This window comes from Mesocricetus auratus, unplaced genomic scaffold, assembly GCF_017639785.1.
Source record: "Mesocricetus auratus isolate SY011 unplaced genomic scaffold, BCM_Maur_2.0 Super-Scaffold_100676, whole genome shotgun sequence".
NCBI classification, from domain to species: Eukaryota; Metazoa; Chordata; class Mammalia; order Rodentia; family Cricetidae; genus Mesocricetus; species Mesocricetus auratus.
The window spans coordinates 96,224,307-96,243,179 of record NW_024429266.1 but is presented as its reverse complement, the minus strand read 5'-3'; the positions used below and the strand labels follow the sequence as shown (position 1 = coordinate 96,243,179).

Sequence of the window (18,873 nt, the reverse complement as noted above, 5' to 3'; positions counted from 1 at the left end):
AGGGTTTCTATTGCTTCCATGAAACACCATGACCAAAAATCAAGTTGAGGAGGAAAGGGTTTATTTGGCTTACACGTCCACATTATGGTTCATCACTGAGAAAGTCAGGATAGGAACTCAAGCAGGACAGGAGCCAGGAACCTGGAGGCAGCAGCTGATGCAGAGGCCATGGAGAAGTACTGCTTGCTGGCTTGTCCCATGACTTGCTCAGCCTGCTTTCTTATAGAACCCAGGACCGCCCAGGGATAGCACCACCTACATTGTTCTGGCCACTCCTGTATTGATCACTAATTAAGAAAATGCCTTACAGCTAGATCTCATGGAAGCATTTTCTCAGTTGAGGGTCCCTCCTTGCAGATGACTCTAGCTTGTGTCACGAAACTAGCCAGGACAACCTTTAGCCCAGAACCTTCCTTCTCTGGCTGCAGGAAACCTTGCTTCCTGTCTCAGAATAGTTATTCATATGCCCAGTAGCCTCTCCCAATTCACATACAATCAAAAGTCCTGGCCACACTGGCCATCTAAGGTCATTTTATTTTGCTGTATGAAAGACTTGGGAGCAGGATATTGGAAATGGTAGGGCCAGTTAGATGATTCAGCGGGTAAGGGTGCCTGCCACCAAGCCTCTTAACCTAGTTTAATCCCTGGAACCCACAAGGTGAAGAGGGAACCAATCCCTGAAAGGTATCTTCTGACCTCCACACCAGGGCCCCAAACACAAATAAATAAAATACAACAATAAAAACAGAGGACAGAGGCACATTTAGCATGCTGTCCTGGTGCCTGGGAGACTAACAGCAAGGTGTAACATCTGGTGGAGGACTTCCTGCAACTTTGTGATGTGGCAGGAGGAGTTGCAAGGTGCGCCTCTAAGTGTGCTAAGCATGATACTGCCGTGCCATTATGGGAGCCTCACTCTGACTCTCGTCTCACAAAGGCCACACTTCCCAGCCCCGCCAACATTGTTTCAGGTGTGGATCAGTGTTGAGGACACCCACTGAGGTCTCCACGGTCTACTGTCCAGGAAAAGAACTGCACCTAGGACATGATGAGAAATAGGGATAGTCTGAGGCTGTAAAGAGGGCTCAGTGGTTAAGAGCATTTGTTGTATAAGCATGAAGACCAGAATTTGGATGCCATCATACATGTAACTAATCAAGTCTCATCCTGCACATGCCTATAATCCCAGCACTGAAGGTTGTAGGGAGAGCGGAATTGCTTGGACTTGCCGACAGGGTCCATAGGCAGGGCTATCAGTGACAATTCTCCTCTAGCAGCCTACAAAGCTTCTGGCACTATGAAAGCTAGGCAGGAAGTTTCCACTTCTAGCTTGATTTCTCCACTTCCTGCAACCAATACATAGAGTGTTAATGTAAGTACTCTGCATGTGAATTCGTGCCCACACTGTATGCATGCATGTATATACACTGCACGTAGGAATGTGCGTGCACATTTGTGTGCACATATCAAAGTCTTCCTAAGGGATGAGGTCAGAGGACAACTTTTGGAGGCAGTCCTCACCTTCCACATGGTTTGAGACAGGGTGTCTCTTTTACCCCTGCAGAAGCTGGCCCAGCTTCTGAATATCCTGTCTCTGCCTCTCATTTCCCCGAGGGGTTGCTGGGATCACTGATGTTTGTGTTAGTGACTCCAGCTTTAAGTGGCTTCTGAGATCTACTGAGTGCTCGTGCGGCACTTTTACCCAGAGCCGTCTACTCAGCCCCATGACTAATTTTGGTATTGTTTTGTAAAAATACTTAGTGTGGGGCTGGAGAGATGGCTCAGCGGTTAAGAGCACTGGCTGCTCTTCCAGAGGACCAGGGTTCAATTCCCAGCACACACATGGCAGCTCATAACTCCAGTTCTAAGGGATCTAACACCCTCAGACATACATGCAGGCGAAATACCAATACATCTAAAATAAAAATAAATCATTAAAAAAAATACTTAGTGTTAGTGTCCTGTGGAGATCAGAGGACTTGTAGAAGTTGGTTCTTTCACTGAGTGGGCTCCAGGGATCCAACTCAGGTCATCAGGATTGGTGGCAAGCACCTTTATCAGCGCAATCTCTCCAGCTCATGGCCTTTTTTTGTTTTTGTTTTTTGAGACAGGGTTTCTCTGTGTAACAGTCCTGGCTGTCCTGGAACTCACTCTGTAGACCAGGCTGGCCTCGAACTCACAGAGATCCATGTGCCTCTGCCTTCTGAGTGCTGGGATTAAAGGTGTGCGCCACCACAGCCTGGCTGAGAGACCTTTTACACTAAGCACTTTCAGTGCCTGCTGCTTTACCTTGGCTCCTGTCCCTCATGCCTACCTTTCCCTGCCATGGCCAAACCTAGGGTAAGTCAGCCCATTGCCAGTCATGGGGACCAGGGCCTCTGCCATCCCCTGCTTCTGTCTGCTAGCCCCTCCTCCTCACATCAGCAGCTTTGGCCCAGGCTGACCCTAGGCTGACTGCTGGCTTGTGACATGCCCTGGGGAATCCTCCCCAATTCCCTTGAGCTCTTTGGTTTTTCCTTCCTTCCTTTCTTTTTTTTATTTCTTGGACAGGGCCTCATGTAGCTGAGGCTGGTCTTGAACAGGATCTCCTGCGGCCATCGACCAAGTGTGAGATTACAGGTGTGAGCCACTGTAACTAGCTTGGATCAGAAAGATGAGTCAGAAGTTGCCCACTGTACTCTCCCTGGCAAGGCTACAGTCATTCTAGAATCAGGGGGGAAGGAGTAGGGGGGGGCAGCCTCAGGTTCTCCTCATCCAGAGACTAGGGCTTCTAGAACAGCTGAATTTGGATTGTAAGGTTTCCTCCAGGGGTGGAGAAGGACACATTTTGTTACTATGTAGGCTTGGGGCACAGGGACAAGGGAGATGGGTCCTAGGAAGAAGGACTGGAAATCAAGATCTACTCACCTTGCAAGTCACCGGTGTCCCCTATTGGCCCCATCAAATGTCAGAGTAAAGAAAGCCGTGTGTTAGGGGTGTTGCTGACATCACCCACAGTCACCAGGCAAGTCTTCCTTGCCAGGACCCCAGAGGAGGAGGCCACTGTTGGCAGCAGGTGGAAACGGCCAGCCATGGGCATGTTCATGCCTCCCATTCACACCAGAGGGCGCCCTCATGTCTAGCGATCCTAGACACAAGCTTTCTGGGGGAGGCAGGTACTAAACTGTCTAAGTTAAGGTTGCTACTTCAGGTCACCAGTGTTTCCTTCCTCCCTACTGCTGGAGCCTTTTAGATAGGACTCACCCTCCCCTCCTTGGGGCCCAGGATCCTCATCTTACAGTTGAGTATACAAGTTCAGCAGGTACTAGACTAACTACCACTGGGGACCAGTAAGAGGGCCCCAGCTCAGGTGCATCACCTGGTGGAGAGAAAAAAGACAGAGACTGAGTGGCAAGTTTCTGTACAGAAGTTGGCTTATACATTTTAGTAACGGGCAACAGTGCAGGGCTACAGGGAGAATAAGAGTTCGAGAGCTGGGGTTTGGCGTAAATTTTACAAAGTGTATAAAGAATCTGTGTTTCTCTACAATAACAAAAACCAAAGGCTACAAGAGCAGTTGTATATACAAAACATGGAGATATTGCTTCACTTGCAGACAGGTTCCTGACCAGACAGGTAGACAAGACAGAGAAAGGGGGACGGGCAGGGGAGAGCGCTGCGTGCAGAAGAGAATGGACAGGGGCGGGGGTGGAGGGTGGGGGGGTCTTCTCCCAGCATAAGTCTACAGGCAGGAGCAGGAGTGCGCAGGCCTGGGAATGCTGGAGGCCGTGCTGGCGCTGGCTATGGTGGTATAGGCAGGAGGCAGAGCCTAGAGTGTCCACCTGCCCAGCCCCTGATGCCTGGCTCTTCGGGTATCAGCTCAGTGAGGGTTTGGAGTAGGGCTGCAGGGCCAGCTGGGTCAACTGGCCAGAGGGAAGGAGGTGATCGCTCCCTGGAGTCTGCCAGGGAGACAGAAGCCGGCTCCTCCCACTCATCTTCCTCACCTCTGGCTGGCCCTGTCCATCCTACCAAACTCCCCACCCTGTCAAGATGTCCACAATACCCAAGAGCAGGTACATAAGCAAGGGGCTTCTAGCTTCTCTTGAGCAGGCAGGACAGGAGAGGCCACTTGACTCCTGCTCCCTCTGGGCCAGCGGGCTGACAGGAGGAGCTCATTTGGAGGGTGGGAGCAGCCTGTCCTAGAGACATGGGAGGGGCCGGGAGGACACTGGAGGGGCTGGCCGGGGGCCGAGGACGTGCACGCACGCTGGATGGAGGCGCAGGGTGGTCACAGGCTCTGGCAGCACTGCAGCTTATTGGGTTTCTGTCCATCCGTGGTGGGTGGCACACTGATGTCCACCACGTTGTTGCCAGGGGACTCATCATGGGCTGCACGGTCAGCAATTTGCTTCTGTGACACGATGCGGTAGATTTCTGTAACAGGGAGGATATAGCGGGTAAGCTGTGTGCCTGCCCCAGGCAAATTACCTATGCACAGGACACAGGTCGGATGGTTCCTCATCCTCAACTTGACAGAGCCTAGAATCACCTGGGAGAAGGGCCTCTGTGCACGCCTGGAGGGGAGGGTCTTGCTGACTTAATTGACACAGGTAGGACCGTTCTCTGCAGGGGATGCTGGACTGTGTACAGTGAAGAGAGGGAGCTTTTGTGCACACCCCATCTCCTCACTGGGATGACATAACCCGCTGCTTCAAGTACCTTGAGCTGTCAGTCAAAATAATCCCTCAAGTTGCCTTTTTTTTTTTTTTTTTTTTTTTTGGTTTTTCGAGACAGGATTTCTCTGTATTGTTTTGAAAGCTGTTCTGGAACTAGCTCTGTAGACCAGGCTGGCCTCGAATTCACAGAAATCTGCCTGTCTCTGCCTCCCAAGTGCTGGGATTAAAGGCGTGCACCACCAATGCCCAGCTCTCAAGTTGTTTTATTTTAGAGTACTTTATCACAGCAACAGGAAACAAAGACAATTCCCACCATGCTGTGAAGGATGCCCCCACCACATCATAGTAAAATCGCATTGTGGGCTAGCCTCCTGGAGGTTCCCAGGCACAGCCAAATGGGAGGAGCAGGGCACAGAACTGGTCCCAGCTAGCCTAGGCTGCTGACTCCATCCTTCCCCTGCAACCCCAGCGGGCCCATCACAGGGCCTTGGGGGAGGACCTCTGTGTCCATGTCCTGAACCTGGGGCATGGGAGGCTAGACTGGGTCTGCAGTGCACATGCACACTGGTCACTATCCTCATAGCCACCCAGACACTGGGCCCACCTGTGAGGATGTTCTTGAAGGCTTCCTCTACATTGGTAGAATCCAAGGCTGAGGTCTCAATGAAGGACAAGTTGTTCTTTTCTGGAAAAGAGAAAATTCTCTCTTGGGTCTGGCTCCCACACCCTTCTCCAGGACTATGCTTGCCCACCTGCCTGTGCAGCTACTGGGTGGGACCAAGAGCTTAATTTAACTGCTCAGGGACAAAAGGCTGAGCACAGGCACTATGACCATGACCATGACACTGGAGGAGGTGGGCACCTGACTTCTGGACAATTCTCTGAGTTCGTCAGACTGGTCATCAGAGCACAGTCCCACCACTTGCCGGCAAGCCTGCCACAGCTCACCTGCAAAGGCGCGGGCCTCGTCAGTGGGCACAGCCCGCAGGTGGCGCAGGTCACTCTTGTTGCCCACCAGCATGATGACGATATTGCTGTCTGCATGATCCCGCAGCTCCTTCAGCCAGCGCTCCACATTCTCGTATGTCAAGTGCTTGGCAATGTCATATACCAGCAGTGCGCCCACCGCACCACGGTAGTACCTGAGGAGTAGGTGCAAACATCAACCTCAGACTGGAGGCTGGCAGCGGCCTCCGGCGAACCCTGGCGAACCCCAGAGGATGGTGGCTTTTTGGTCTAAGCACAGGGCCCAGACAAAAGGCAGCCATCAAATCTTTGAAGGAGGCCTTCACAAATGGGAGAGACTGAGGAGGGAATTTGGGGTTCAGTGCTAGAAGGCACCCCAAGGTCATCATCAACAGGAGAGGATACAGCAGGTCTGCTATCAGGCAGAAGTGCCAATGCCCACAGTGCAGACAAGCCTGGACCACACATGGGACTATTTCCATCCTCTGGGGATGAAGGACCAGTGATGAGGCCGCGATGGGAAAGAAACCCAAAGCATAGCAAATGAGATGATGGACAGCCAGGGGGCTCAAGGGTGCATAAAGAGGCAGGCTGGATGGGTCTTAGCAATTGGGAGACTACAATGATGCAATATGTATGCTAAAACTGGGAAATGATGCCAGGACAGGAAGACAGGTAGGCTGTCTGGGTGAGGTCGGATCAGAATGGAAGGCCTATGACAGACCCTCTCTGTCTACCCAGTAATAACCTCAGTGCCAGGTTATGCCCAAGGCTGGGTGCTGGTCTGTGTGTGGGTCCCACAGCTCTTGGGGTACCCCTCTGCTTCTTGATCTTAACTTTCCACACTGCTGTCCATCCCCTACATACCCTTACAAGCTCCCATGTCACACGCCCACACACCCCTGCTACCTCCAGGTCTTTTCTGGCTAAACTCACGCAGAGGTAATGGCACGGTAGCGCTCCTGGCCGGCAGTATCCCAGATCTGAGCCTTGATAGTCTTGCCGTCCACCTGAATGCTGCGGGTGGCGAACTCCACGCCGATGGTGCTCTTGCTCTCAAGGTTGAACTCGTTTCTGGTGAAGCGTGACAGCAGGTTGCTCTTGCCCACACCCGAGTCCCCGATAAGCACCACTTGAGGGCAGGGAGAGAGGGAGGAGAGGTGAGATTCAGGTAGCATCCAATGTTTCCTGCATCTACTCACCAAACCTGCATGGTGACTCCCGGTTTCTGCCACCTACAGACACCCTGGTAACACACAGGCAAATGGAGGCTTCAGAAACAGTCAGCCCAGATACCTTCACTTGTTGGTTGTCCCAGTTAGGGCATGGTAACATCCCAGGCCACGCTGCAGACAGGATGGCTTTAGACTCACCAACCCCCAGAGCCTGGTGGCTGAGTAGTCAAGAATAGTCATAGAAAGCTCTGGAATGAATGACCTTGAGCAAGTTACTTAACCTCTCTGGCCTCCTATTCTACATGTGTCAACAGGAAGGCAGTAGGCCTATTTGAAAGGTGGAAATAAGAGTACATAGTCAGGCAGGACCTGGCCAGCATGCGGTACCCAGAAAGACACGGGTGAGCATTTGTCATCGTTACTGTGGCTTTGTTCAACAGGGTTAATACTTATTACAGCTGTGTCTGGTGTTTTAGGTGACAGGAAACAATACTCCTCCCCCTGCCCATACTTCTTCTCCAGCTGCTTCAGACAAACAAACCCTCATTCATCTGTAGTGCTGGGAGTTCCATGGACAGCAGGAACATGTATTCTGGCTGCAGCCTAGCCAGAGCTGGCTACCATTCCTGCCTGAGGTGAGGACTCTACTCAGTGCTCCTAGAGGGTCCCATCGCTGTCACATCTTTATAAGGCACATGTAAGTGTGTATGACTTCGTTCAGCCTAAAAGCTGGCCTTCTAATAGTGGCAGGGAGAAAAGGTCTCTATCTAGCCCGGCACATGCCTCCTTGAAGCTGAAGCCAATCACTAATGCAAACTAGGGCTGCAGCTCACATGGTAGAGAGTCTGCCTACCATGAGTCAAGCCCTGGGATTAATCTCCAGCAGGGCAGAAACTGGGGTACAGAGCTATAATCCCAATTCTCAGGAAGTGAAGGCAAGAAGACCAGAGATCCAAGACCATGACAGCACAAGCCTTTAATCAACACTTCGGGGAGGCTAGCCTTGCTTTGTCTATGTAACAAGTTCCAGGCCATTCAAGGTCACACAGTGACTCAGCATGGGAGAAGCTGTGCCCCCCCCCACACACACAATAAGAAATTCAAGATTACCCTTAGTTACAGAACAAACAAGGCAAGCCTGGGCTACATGAGACATTGTCTCAAAACAACAACAACAAAAAGGAGCCAGACGGTGGTGGCACATGCTTTTAATCCCAGCACTTGGGAGACAGAGGCAGACGGATCTCTGTGAGTTCAAGGCCAGCCTGGTCTACAGAGCAAGTTCCAGGACAGGCTACAAAGTAATACAGAAAAACAAACAAACCAAAAAGAAACAAACAAACAAAACCCCAAAACTGAACAGGAACAAACAAAAAACAAAAAGGAAATCTATTCCAGAATATCTACCAGGACAACGTGGTTAGGAGAGAGAAGGTATTATGGGTTAATGCTCCCAGGACACAGCGCATGACACCAGTAGTCAGACTATTCAGGGGAACTGACTGGTGCCAGGCTGTAGAACGAGTGCTCACCTGGCTTGGAAAATACCGCCTCCAGGGGCTACACACCTAGAATCTGAGGCAGGGCCTGGGCAGGCTGTCCTTAGCCTCAGAATTCACCATGCACATGTTCACATGTCCATGCTTACATTTTTGTACTCTCATGTGCATGTGCTCACATGTATAGAGTGCAGATGTAATAGGCAGTGGGCATCTAATCAGATACTTCAGCCAGAAATGCTATGGTCCCTGAAGGCAGAGGTGTGGGACTCTAACTGAGCTTGGACTTACCTCAGTTACAGAGCACTGAGGGCTGCAGGCTTGGTCATCTGGGGCCTGAGGAACAGGAAGGGTATTCACCCAGGATCAGACTCCCAGCCAAGGAGAGAGGCATGACTGTAAACTGGGGAGAGCTCTCAAGAAGAACCCAGGCCCCACAGGGAAGTCTTGAGGCCTAGAAGAGCCCAGGACCCAACAGGCAGCACCCTTCCCCTCCTTCCAGCCACACCGAGCTGCTCGGCTTACATGCTCTGATTTCTCTCTCCTGAAAGGAATACATTTCTGTGGGGTGGAGGGGAAGGTAGGAGGCCAGTGAGGCATGTCTCATGATGTAACCCTGCTGACCTCAAACTCTGATCTTCCTGCCCCAGCTTCCTAAGTGTACCAAGAGGCCATAAAGGAGTATACCAACAGGCCATGTAGGGAAAAGGGACCAGTCAAAGAAACACACCTTGAGCAGAGCCAAAGAAACACACTTTGGCCCTGCAACCACAACCAAAGAAATGTACCCTGACCCTGAAACCAGCGCCAAAGGAACACACTTTGTCCCTGGAATCAGAGTCAGTGAAAGAAATGCATCCTGGCCCTAAAATTGGAGCCAAAGGGCTAAAAAGGACCAGAGAAAGAAACACACTTTGGCCCTGAAACCAGAGCCAAATCTGACCCTAATCCTGTGCAGAAAACTAACTAATCCCTGAGCAGAGCTCTAGCCAATCTGAGCTCAGCATTGAAATCTAACCAATCCCCACTCTGGAAGCCCTATATAGACCCTGTGTTTGTTCAGCTAGTGGTTGTTCGCACTACCTGGCTGCCCTCTGCCAATCACCTGGAGTCTTCCCTCCCAATAAACCCCTTCCATGAGTTTTGGGTGCCGATCTTCTTTTGCGGAGCAGAGGTAACCCTGGGCAGAGCAGAGCGAGTAGGGCTGTAACACTTTTACCAGGGAAACCTTCCCTTGCTCTGCTCTCCACTCTCAATGAGCAGAGCTGAACTGTAGCAACTTCGCCGGGAAACCTCCTGCCAAGCAAAACTGCTAACACTGGGCAAACATCCCCAGCTGGAAGACCCTTTCCTGCCAGAGCAGAACCAATACACTGGGGAAGCCTTTCCCTGAGGCAAGGCTGTAAGCTACTATGCTTACTGCAACATGTGGTAGTCCTTGACTCCTGAGCTCCAGGATACCTTTCCATCTGAGCTGTGTAACACTCAGTATTCTGTGACTCCCGAGTGCCAGAATACCAGTCCCACCTGATCCGCCCAAAATGCCCACAGGCCAGGCTAAGAATACACTCTCTTGATGCCTTACCACTCTAAGCATTGCCCTGATTTTCTCCTCTCTGCACAGCTAGCCCCTAGAAAGTTCTGCCCCCAGTTCTCTGGAGCACTCTAGACTGAGCATGGCTATCCAGGGTCTGGGGATCAGGACCCCATGGTGTGGGTAGAGATGATACAGGTAGAGATTTGAAGCTGAGCTCACTGGCCCTGATGAGCAGGGTGAGGAACACACAGTAGAAGAACCCTCAGGAGGGGCTCAGCCACCCCCCATGAACATAGCAACCTACAAGTGACTACAAGGAAAAGGTTAAGTCTCAGTCCCTTGTCCCCATGCAGCAGCCCAGAGAGCTCTCCTTCTCCTACACTGTTTCTTCCTCTGCTTCAGTGATGCCCACTGCCTCCCCATCTGAGAGCTGCTGCAGGCTATCCTTCTACCTGAAAACATAAGGGAGCCCCGGGACTGGATGCCCAGGTGACCCCATCCAGGCTTCCGACTGCAAAAACCATCTGTCGTCTGATAACTCCTACATTAACCTCCTGTCTGCAAGCCCAGGCTGGTGCACTCTCTGCTTTTATATCCCTAGAGAGAGGCCTAGCACTTCAAGTCAGCACAACAGAATAGTGTCCTAGTCACTCAATCAGCTCAATGGGTACCACCCCCACCTTCTCTAGCTCAGTCAACCTGGAAGGTACTCAGGCCAACAACTTGAGTCATCTTCAATCCTGTCTTCCTCTCATACTCTAGGGTCCTTTGTAAATGAAGGGACACTGCGGGGCACTTCTGGGGGCCAGTAATGTGTTTCTATGTGGATTCTATGAGGTGGCTTCAGATAGTGAAGATATACTGATATGTATACTTTCCTTTGAGATAGGGTCTCATGCAGCCCAGGCTGGCCTCCAATTCACTATGTGGTTGAGGAATACCTAGAATTACTGACTGTCCTACCTCTTCCTCTCAAGTATGGGGACACAGTCATTCACCACCATGCCTACCTGGTGTATGTGATGTTGGGATGGAACCCAGACCCTTAGCCCTGTATGTACTTGACTATATGAACTCAGTTGCTGGGCAAAGTGTGTGAGAACGTGAGAGAAGTATGTGTGCGCGCGCGTGTGTGTGTGTGTGTGTGTGTGTGTGTGTGTTTGTGTGTGTGTGTGTGTGTGTGTCTAGATCCCTGCTCTTTGTCACCTTCAAAGGTCAGGCCACCATCTTACACTGTTATCATACTATCAGCCTTTTCTTGAGGTCCTAGCCAAAAGCTTGTATTGCTTACAGCCACAAGACATCTGTGAGCACTAGAGCTACACTGTCTGTCCTAAGCTCCTAAGTCCCTAAGAATCAAAGCCCAGGTCCTCCCCGGGGCCCACAGGCATGGTGTTACACGCGCTGAAGCCTCTTTCTTTCCCTTCCTCAATCTCCCACATGCTCCAGTCAGCTACATCGACTCCTTGCTCTGCCCCAACATATCAGACACAGGCCTGCCTCAGGACCTTTACATGGGCTACTCTTACCTGACCATTCTTTCTTTGGCCCCTGCCTCACCTCTCTGTGAGCCCCTTACACGCCACTTGGTCAAGAAGACTCTCCCACAATCCTATACTAATCATCCTTTCCCAACCCTCCCCATTCTCTGTCCTAGCTTTTCTTCCATAGCTTGTGAAACTCTCACGTGTCTGGTCTCGCTCTTTTCTGTTTTTGTGGCTAGCCTGCCCCATAAGCATGGATCTTGGATAGTCTTGTTCCCCGCTGCGTCCTCAGGCCTGGCACAAGGCCTGGCACACAGTAAGTGCCAACAAATGTCTGTGGAATGAATCAACAAAGTGGCTGCCTACCTCACATGACCCTAGACACGCCTAGAACACCCTGGGAAGATGCTCAGGTCACCCCCATCAAGCCACAAGTGAGGATGGGAAAAACAGGGAGCCCAATCCATCTCACCTTCTGGGCTGGTTGCTTTAGAGCCAACAATAGTAAGACTGAGGCAGGCATAGGGGTATATGCCCATAATTCCAGGACTCAGCTGCAGCATGAGAATCACCAGTTTAAGGGCAGCCTGGGCTACATTTTGAGTTCCTGTTTCAAAGGACAAACAGTATGACGACGCTGCTCAGATGGTAGAGCGCTTGTCTAAACAGCATGAAGCCTGGGGCTGGTCCCCAGCACTGCATTAACCTGCTGGTGGAGGCAGAAGTAGCTCAGGACCATCCTGGGCTACACAGTGAGTCTGAGGCAAGTCTAAGCTTCATGAGACCCTCAGAAACAACACAAGCCTGGTACGGTGGCCCAGGCCTTTAATCCTAGCACTCAGGAGGCAGACCCAGGCCAACGAGGGCTACATAGTGAGACCGTATTTCAAAACAACAAAAAAATCCCCACAAAAACAAAACTACAAAAACCAACACACAACTCAAAAACAAACAAAAAGAACAAAACCAAAAAAAAAATCCAGAAACATATTCATAAGAGGGGACAAAAAGAGGTTGCAGAGATGGCATCTACTACCCACACAGCCCATTTTACAAAGAAGGAAACTGAGATTCAGACAAGGAATGGGGAACCCAAGGCATGCTATGAGCAGGGGCATGGAGGCAAAGCAGGAGTCAGGGCCTGTGTTTATCTGCAGATCTGCCCCCACCTCCCAATCACCTTCACTAAGTAATGCATGTCCAGGGCAACTCGCCTGGGAAGTCATCTAGGCAGCATCTGAATTCAGGTCTCTGGAACAAGGCCCTTTCCTTCCACCTCAATCTCATGTCTTCCAGACCATTCTCCCCTCATCTCAGGGGTCTTGGTTCTACCTCCTGGAGGCAGTGAAGCCCAGTGCACCTCAGCCTGCCTATCTCCCCACTTCCCACCATGTGGGCATCTTTCAGGGACAGCCAACAAACTCCTTCTCATCCTTCAAGATCTAACAGCCTGTGAGATCCTTCACTCAGTTCAGGCTTCTCCTCTCCTTGCAGACTATCATATGGCCTGGACCACAAGACACGTGACAACAGGCTCAGCATCCTTCTGAGCCTCTGTGGGTACTCAGTAAAGAAAGTCAAGTTCAGCCGGGCATTGGTGGCGCATACCTTTAATCCCAGCACTCAAGAGGCAGAGGCAGACAGATCTCTGTGAATTCAAGGCCAGCCTGGTCTACATAACAAGTTCCAGGACAGCCTCCAAAACAATACAGAGAAACCTTGTCTCAAAAAAAAAAAAAAAAAAGTCAAGTTGAGAGAAAGAGGTAACGCTAGACAAGAGCCTGTAACCCAGAGCCAAGGACTCCCAAGCATGCTGGCTGGGGCAATGACGGGCTGCTGAGCCACATGGAAACAAGCTAAACTGCAGGAATCACTCTCCACAGCATCTACACCTCAGCTCCTTCCCACAGGAGCTGCCACAGCCAGGAGAACTTTGCTCCTCATTCTCACGCCCACAGGAATGACATGGAAAAGTCGCCCTGCTCAGATCTCTCACACCCTCTGTCTTCTCAGCCTTGCCTCTGTTGCAGAGCCTCCGGGAACCTTGGCCACAGCAGCTGAACTGTGACTAGGACTGGACCTTGGGTCAAGCTTGTGCCCAAATGCCTCACCGGCCTAGGTTTAGCAAATTCTCAGAGCCACCCCAGGGACAGACACAATGTCAATAATCCAGTTGCATTTAAGGATACGCAACCCAGAGACAAATTCCCAGTTCAAGGTTACCCACTGAGAACAAGAAAGCACACACCAGGTTGAGGGTCCACAGACTATGCCCAGGTGAGCAGCAGGAAGGCTAGGCTGCTCAGGCCATCCCTGGCATTGGGTACCTGATATACCAGGGTGGTGATTAGGCTGCCTCTGCATGTAAGATGGTTGTGAAAATGGCATTGTCAAGAAAAACAAGTGATCAGTTGTCTTGGGAAAATAAGAAGACCTTGAGGACACAACCCCCAGTATTTCCAAAGAAGTCTGTGGCTTTGCTGGCTGGGAAATGGTCCCCCTGGATATGCCATTTGGCAAGCTAAGCAGGGCAAGCCCAGTTGGCAAAAACAAAGATCTGGCACCTCTCAGGCGCCCTGGATGCTCTAGCCTATCCTATGACAGGGTAGCCCTGGAGCCTTTGATGTTCAGGCTGACTGAGCAGCTATTCAGTGTAGGGAAGAAAGTGTCCCCTATGAAGTGGGGGGACCATTCCAGGTCCCAGAGCCTGGCACAGGGGAGCATTCTTGCCTCAATTATTCTTTGGGGCTAGTGGGAGTCACTAGCACAGCACAGCAGGCCTGGTAGGCATGTTGCCTAGCCTGGTGTCCTAAGTGGAAGGATGTACGTTCTGGGGCTAGCCTTGTTCCTGGGGTCTAATCATTTCTATGTCCTTGGGCAGGGGTGGGTACAACCCAAAGACAGGGTCCCTGTGCTTCTCACAAGACCTGTGTCCTTGAAACCTAGGTGGGCACTAACTGGCTGGGAACTCTGGAAAAGAGTCTGAGGATGGGCCCTAGGTGATCCCAGTGTGGGTAACTTAGGGTTCCTAAGAGGAGAAGTCGGGGGTATCCCTGGGGATACACTAGCAGGTTGAGAAAATGGCCAGTGGCTAACAGGAGAAAATAAATATTGGGAGAATAAACGTGAGGATCTATAACTAGGTACAAATAAACAACCTCATTCCTGAGAGAGAGGAGACTATTTGTGGAGGAAAACAAATTGCACGTGGCCACCTACTCTTGGGACCTCTCGGCCTCGCCTTAAGGTCAAGGGAGCCAGTGTGTAATGTGGCTGCCAAAACCGTGAGAGAGAGAGTGTGAGTGTGTGAGTGTGTGTGTCCTTTGTCTTAAGGTCAAGGGAGCCAATGTGTAATGTGGCTGCCAAAAAACGTGAGTGTGTGTATGTGCACATGCGTGTGTGTGTGTGTGTGTGTGTGTGTGTGTGTGTGTGTGTGTGTGTGTGTGTGTAGGAGCTGTCTTAAGCAAAGACTTGTGGCCCTCCATGTCAAAGAAAGGTGACCAAAGCCTAGGATAAGGAGGTGGGGACAGGCAAGGCTGGTTGAGCACAGGGAATTGGGGGTGTATGAGGCACCAGACTTATCCTTCTCAAGCTTCTAGAGGTTGCAGAGAGCCACACAGTGACAAGATCAGTCCTTGTCAATAGTTCTAGTGCAACTGTAGACGTTCTTGTTTTGTTTTTCTTGAGACAGGGTCTCACTATGTAACCTAGGCTGGCCTTGACCTTATCTTTTTGCCACTGAATATGAGATGCCTCTCCAAGGCCAACCAGGTCACTACACTTGTCATGATGGTTGGCTTCTGAAGGCTGTGGGTCTCAAAGGGACTGGCAGGTGCAGTGATTTTACCTTCTGGGGGATCTGCCACGTGCAGGCAAGTGATGTAACTGATGACAGTAGTTGGCCCTCTGCTATCCCTCTTCCCTTTTAATTCCCCAGCATTTCCTTTTCTAATTTAATGGCATGAAAATCTGAATGAAAAAGACAAGTGTTAAAGGGTCCTCAGATGAGCTATAAGGAATGGCGTGGAAACCTAGGGTGAGCATTAGTGGAACGCTGGCCTTGTGGGTTAGGCAGCTACTAAGACTAACTGAAGAAAGCACCTGCCAGACCAGGAAAGGAGGCCAGTGGGGAGGGCAACAGGGCAGGTAGGCACTCCCTCCAGCCAGCTGCTTGCAGGAGCTGATTGGTGTTTCCAGGAAGTGAGCTCTGGAGACAAGTACCAGGAATGGCAATGGCGCTCCATCGCCCCTGACCTAGTAACTGCACTTCTGGGAATGCACATCAAGGAAACAGCCCACAGGGCAAAGAGAGGACTTGGGCACACATTCAATGCCAGGCTATTTATAATAGCAAAAGGTCAAAAACAAGCAGGGAATGACCACAGATGCTCAATGTGTTGACTTGAAGGAAAAAGATTCCCTATCCTGCCTGAAGCTTCCTCAGGGTGGGCTGTGTGGGGACAGGTCCTTGCCACAGTAGAACTTGAGTCTGTTCCACTCATCACCAGACAGCCCTTCAAATATCTGGGCTCCAAAAAATCCTTCCAAATCACCCTCTGCTTCTAAGTGGTACCTGGAATCTAACACCTGGTAATCAGTCTTACATCTGGACACAGCCCACTACCAGGCCATGGTGTATGTAGTTAACTCTGTATCTTTGCAAACGTCTGTCTCTAAGAGTTTTTTGTCACATGGCTATCCCTACTACCTCCACAATCCCAAGATTCCAAGGCTGGCTTTGAGTACCAGGACACACTCCCAGAAGGGCAACTGTGTGTCCCTTCAGTACTCAGGAGTTAACTCAAAACCAGCCACTGTCAGGTAGGGAGTCTAGCATGAACGGTACAGGACTAAAAAGCCCAGCTTGGCATAGAAGGTGTCATAATACCAGAGATCCCTAAATATGCTCATCAGAGAAATGAAGGACCCCAGTGACATGGGGGGATGTGGTAATATAATATGTTTTATTAAAGCTTGCCTGGGGATTCAGAAAGCGAAGCAGCCTCAAGCTATCAAGATCAGGCAGTGGTGGTACACACCTTTTATCCCAGGACTCAGGAGATAAGGGCAGATGGATCTCCCTGAGTTCAAGACCATCCAGGGATACACGAGATTGAATCAGTCTAAAAGAATAACAGAGCTCACACCTTTAATTCCAGGGCTCATGGGAAGTATTTAAGACGGGAAAAGGTTCTCAGAGCTGGCATTCATTCTCCAGCCACATTGAGGATAGGAAGACACTGGAGTCTCAGGGTTCTCCAGCCTTGCTGAGGAGAACATGGCAGTCTGGATTTCAGTATGGGTGTGGTGGAGCCAGGATCGCCTTTCAGCCTGAGCTAGAGGTAAGAACTAGTGGCCGGCTACTTTGCTTTTCTGATCTTCAGCTTAAAGTTTGAACCCTAATATCAGTCTCTGGGTCTTTTATTGATCATGCCACAGGCAGGAAACTCTTCCTGTGGGCAGTATGTGTATATGTTGAGGGGAGGTCTACACCTGCTTGTTTCGGATCTAAGCTGCAAAACTTGTCCCAAAGCTCTTACCCTAAGTGGCAAAAACTCTATAAACTGTCGGGAGCCCAATCCTGCTCCTCCCCCAGGAACTTGTCTCTCTCAACTTCAGTTTCCCTCTTGTTTTGTGGATAGGCTATGGCTATATAACCAAGGTTAGCTTTTTTTGTTGTTGTTGTTGTTGTTGAGATAGGGTCTCACTTAACTCCCTGCCACCCCTAGAACTTGCCTGCCTTGAATTCACAGAGCTCTGTGAGTTTCAGTTTCCTCCTGAGTACTAGAACTTAAGGCCTGTGCCACCACACCTGGCCAAATTAACATTATTTATTCTGTGTGCTGTATGTGTGTGGGCTCATGTGACATGGAGTACATGCAAAGGACGGAGGGCAACTTGCAGACCCTCTTCCACCACGTAGGCCCCAAGACCGAATTCACCTTATTAGTCTTGACAACATACATAAATATCTGTTGACCTATCTCATCACCCCTAGGTTGGCTTTGAAGTAGAAAAAGATCCTCCTGCCTCCAACTCTGAGTAATGGGATTTCAGGTATGCACCACTACAAGCATGTTTATTGGACACTATGGATTGTATAAACTCATAAAGAGGATTAAAAGGGGTCAATATTGTAAAGTCTCAGAACAGTGTACGCACTGGGCCAATGCCATCCATGTGTGCTTTTTTCTTTGAGAGAAAGCTCCAGTAATCCAGGCTGGCCTCTGCACTTCTGATCTTCCTAGGTCTGCCTCCCAAGAGCAGGCCACCCAATGCCTGTACCACCCCACAAGATTTACGAGGTGCTGGGGCAGAGCCCAGGGCTTTGTGCATGCTACTGCTAGGCAAGCTCGCCACCAATCGAGCTACGTACACCTCCATCACTCACTACTCGGAGAGTCTAAACTACGCCTGCACACACAGGCACCATCCCACCCAATTCCAAGGCACCACAATTTAGGGCTCCCGCACCACATGACCCAGGCTCCACCCCAAGGCGGGCCCCGCCCCTACCAGTCCAGGCCCAGCCCTAGAAGGCTCACACCAATCAGGCTTACCGGGCACGCCCACAAGGTTCTTCAACTGCCCTAACCCCATCCATCGATAACCCTGCTTTCGACGCAGCCCGCCCGCCAAACCCAGGGAAGCCCCGCCCCCAGGGAGCCCCGCCCCAACGGCCTCGCCTTCCACTCCGGGCCCCACCCCCTCCGGGGCCGGCCCCGCCCCGGCGCATCCGGGGTCCATAGGCCTGTCTAAGCCTCCCTCTTCTCACGGCAGCGAACTAGGGCCGGAAGCCTAGTGAGCCCGGCCTGCTGTGGCGTCCTCCGGCTCTCTACCCGGGACAGACCCCGCTGAAGCCTCGGGCTCCACCCTGAGCCCTCTCGCCCCGTACCGCGGTCTCGACCCTCCCGTCGCTACGGCGCCCTTGCCCGCCTGTACTCCACCGGGCGCACCTTTGAATAAGTAGTCGTACTCGTCGTCCCGGGTCCCCATTGTCCTGGCGCTTCCGGCGGGATCGGCGACTCCGCAGCCCCACCACAAACACCCGACGGGGGCGGAACCGGCGCCGCGCAGAGCGGCGGTCCGACGACCAGTCAACGGTGAGAGCGGTAGTGACAGGCACCCGGGAAAGCCAATCAGATTTAGGAGCCGAGCTCAGGTGGGTGGGAGCCTCCTGGGATCCACCCTTCCAGCCCTCGGTCTCCTGGAGAAAGGCGGAAGGAATGCGGACCTTTCCGGAGTGACAAACTCAGCAGCCTATCAGAGGCAGAGGGAGAAAGGCGGGGCGGAAGACTGCAACAATGAGGCGGATTGACGGAGTGCATAACCAATGAGGGACTGGATTCAGACTCGGCTTTCTAGCGGACCGGCCGGGGAAGGGAAATTGAGCTACCTCCAGGTGATGTTAAGGACTTTAACGTCCTGATGACATCATAGGTCAGTGAGTCTGCTCTGGCCTCTTACCTTAGCCCCATAAACGACCGTTTCCGGGTGTATGTGTGTACAATGGGGAAACCTTCTTTGGTCCCCCAGTTCTTTGTTTAAACCTAAAGC

At 51.3% G+C, this 18,873-nt stretch overlaps 1 protein-coding gene across 2 annotated transcripts; it reads right to left on the bottom strand.

Moving 5' to 3' along the window:
• Positions 1-3,395: 3,395 nt before the first annotated feature.
• On the bottom strand, positions 3,396-18,404 carry Rab11b (RAB11B, member RAS oncogene family). 2 transcript variants are annotated; one of them, XM_005081319.4, is made up of 5 exons: positions 18,273-18,404; positions 6,558-6,753; positions 5,604-5,797; positions 5,260-5,340; positions 3,396-4,413 (listed from the first exon to the last, which is right to left on the bottom strand). In XM_005081319.4, the coding sequence occupies exons 1-5, from the start codon at positions 18,310-18,312 to the stop codon at positions 4,268-4,270; spliced, it is 657 nt and encodes a 218-aa protein (XP_005081376.1). In that variant the 5' UTR covers positions 18,313-18,404; the 3' UTR covers positions 3,396-4,267. The 2 variants fall into 2 exon arrangements, with proteins under 2 accessions (XP_005081376.1, XP_040593284.1); XM_040737350.1 differs by lacking the exon at positions 18,273-18,404 and adding an exon at positions 17,877-17,954.
• Between the last annotated feature and the right edge of the window lie 469 nt (positions 18,405-18,873).

Excerpts from the sequence above, each read along its gene's own strand:
- Rab11b (XM_005081319.4), bottom strand. The coding sequence starts at position 18,312 with ATGGGGACCCGGGACGACGAGTACGACTACTTATTCAAAG. Across the intron at positions 6,754-18,272 it reads GTACGACTACTTATTCAAAG|TGGTGCTTATCGGGGACTCG; the intron begins GTGCGCCCGGTG and ends CCTGCCCTCAAG. Across the intron at positions 4,414-5,259 it reads CTTCAAGAACATCCTCACAG|AAATCTACCGCATCGTGTCA; the intron begins GTGGGCCCAGTG and ends TCCCTGTTACAG.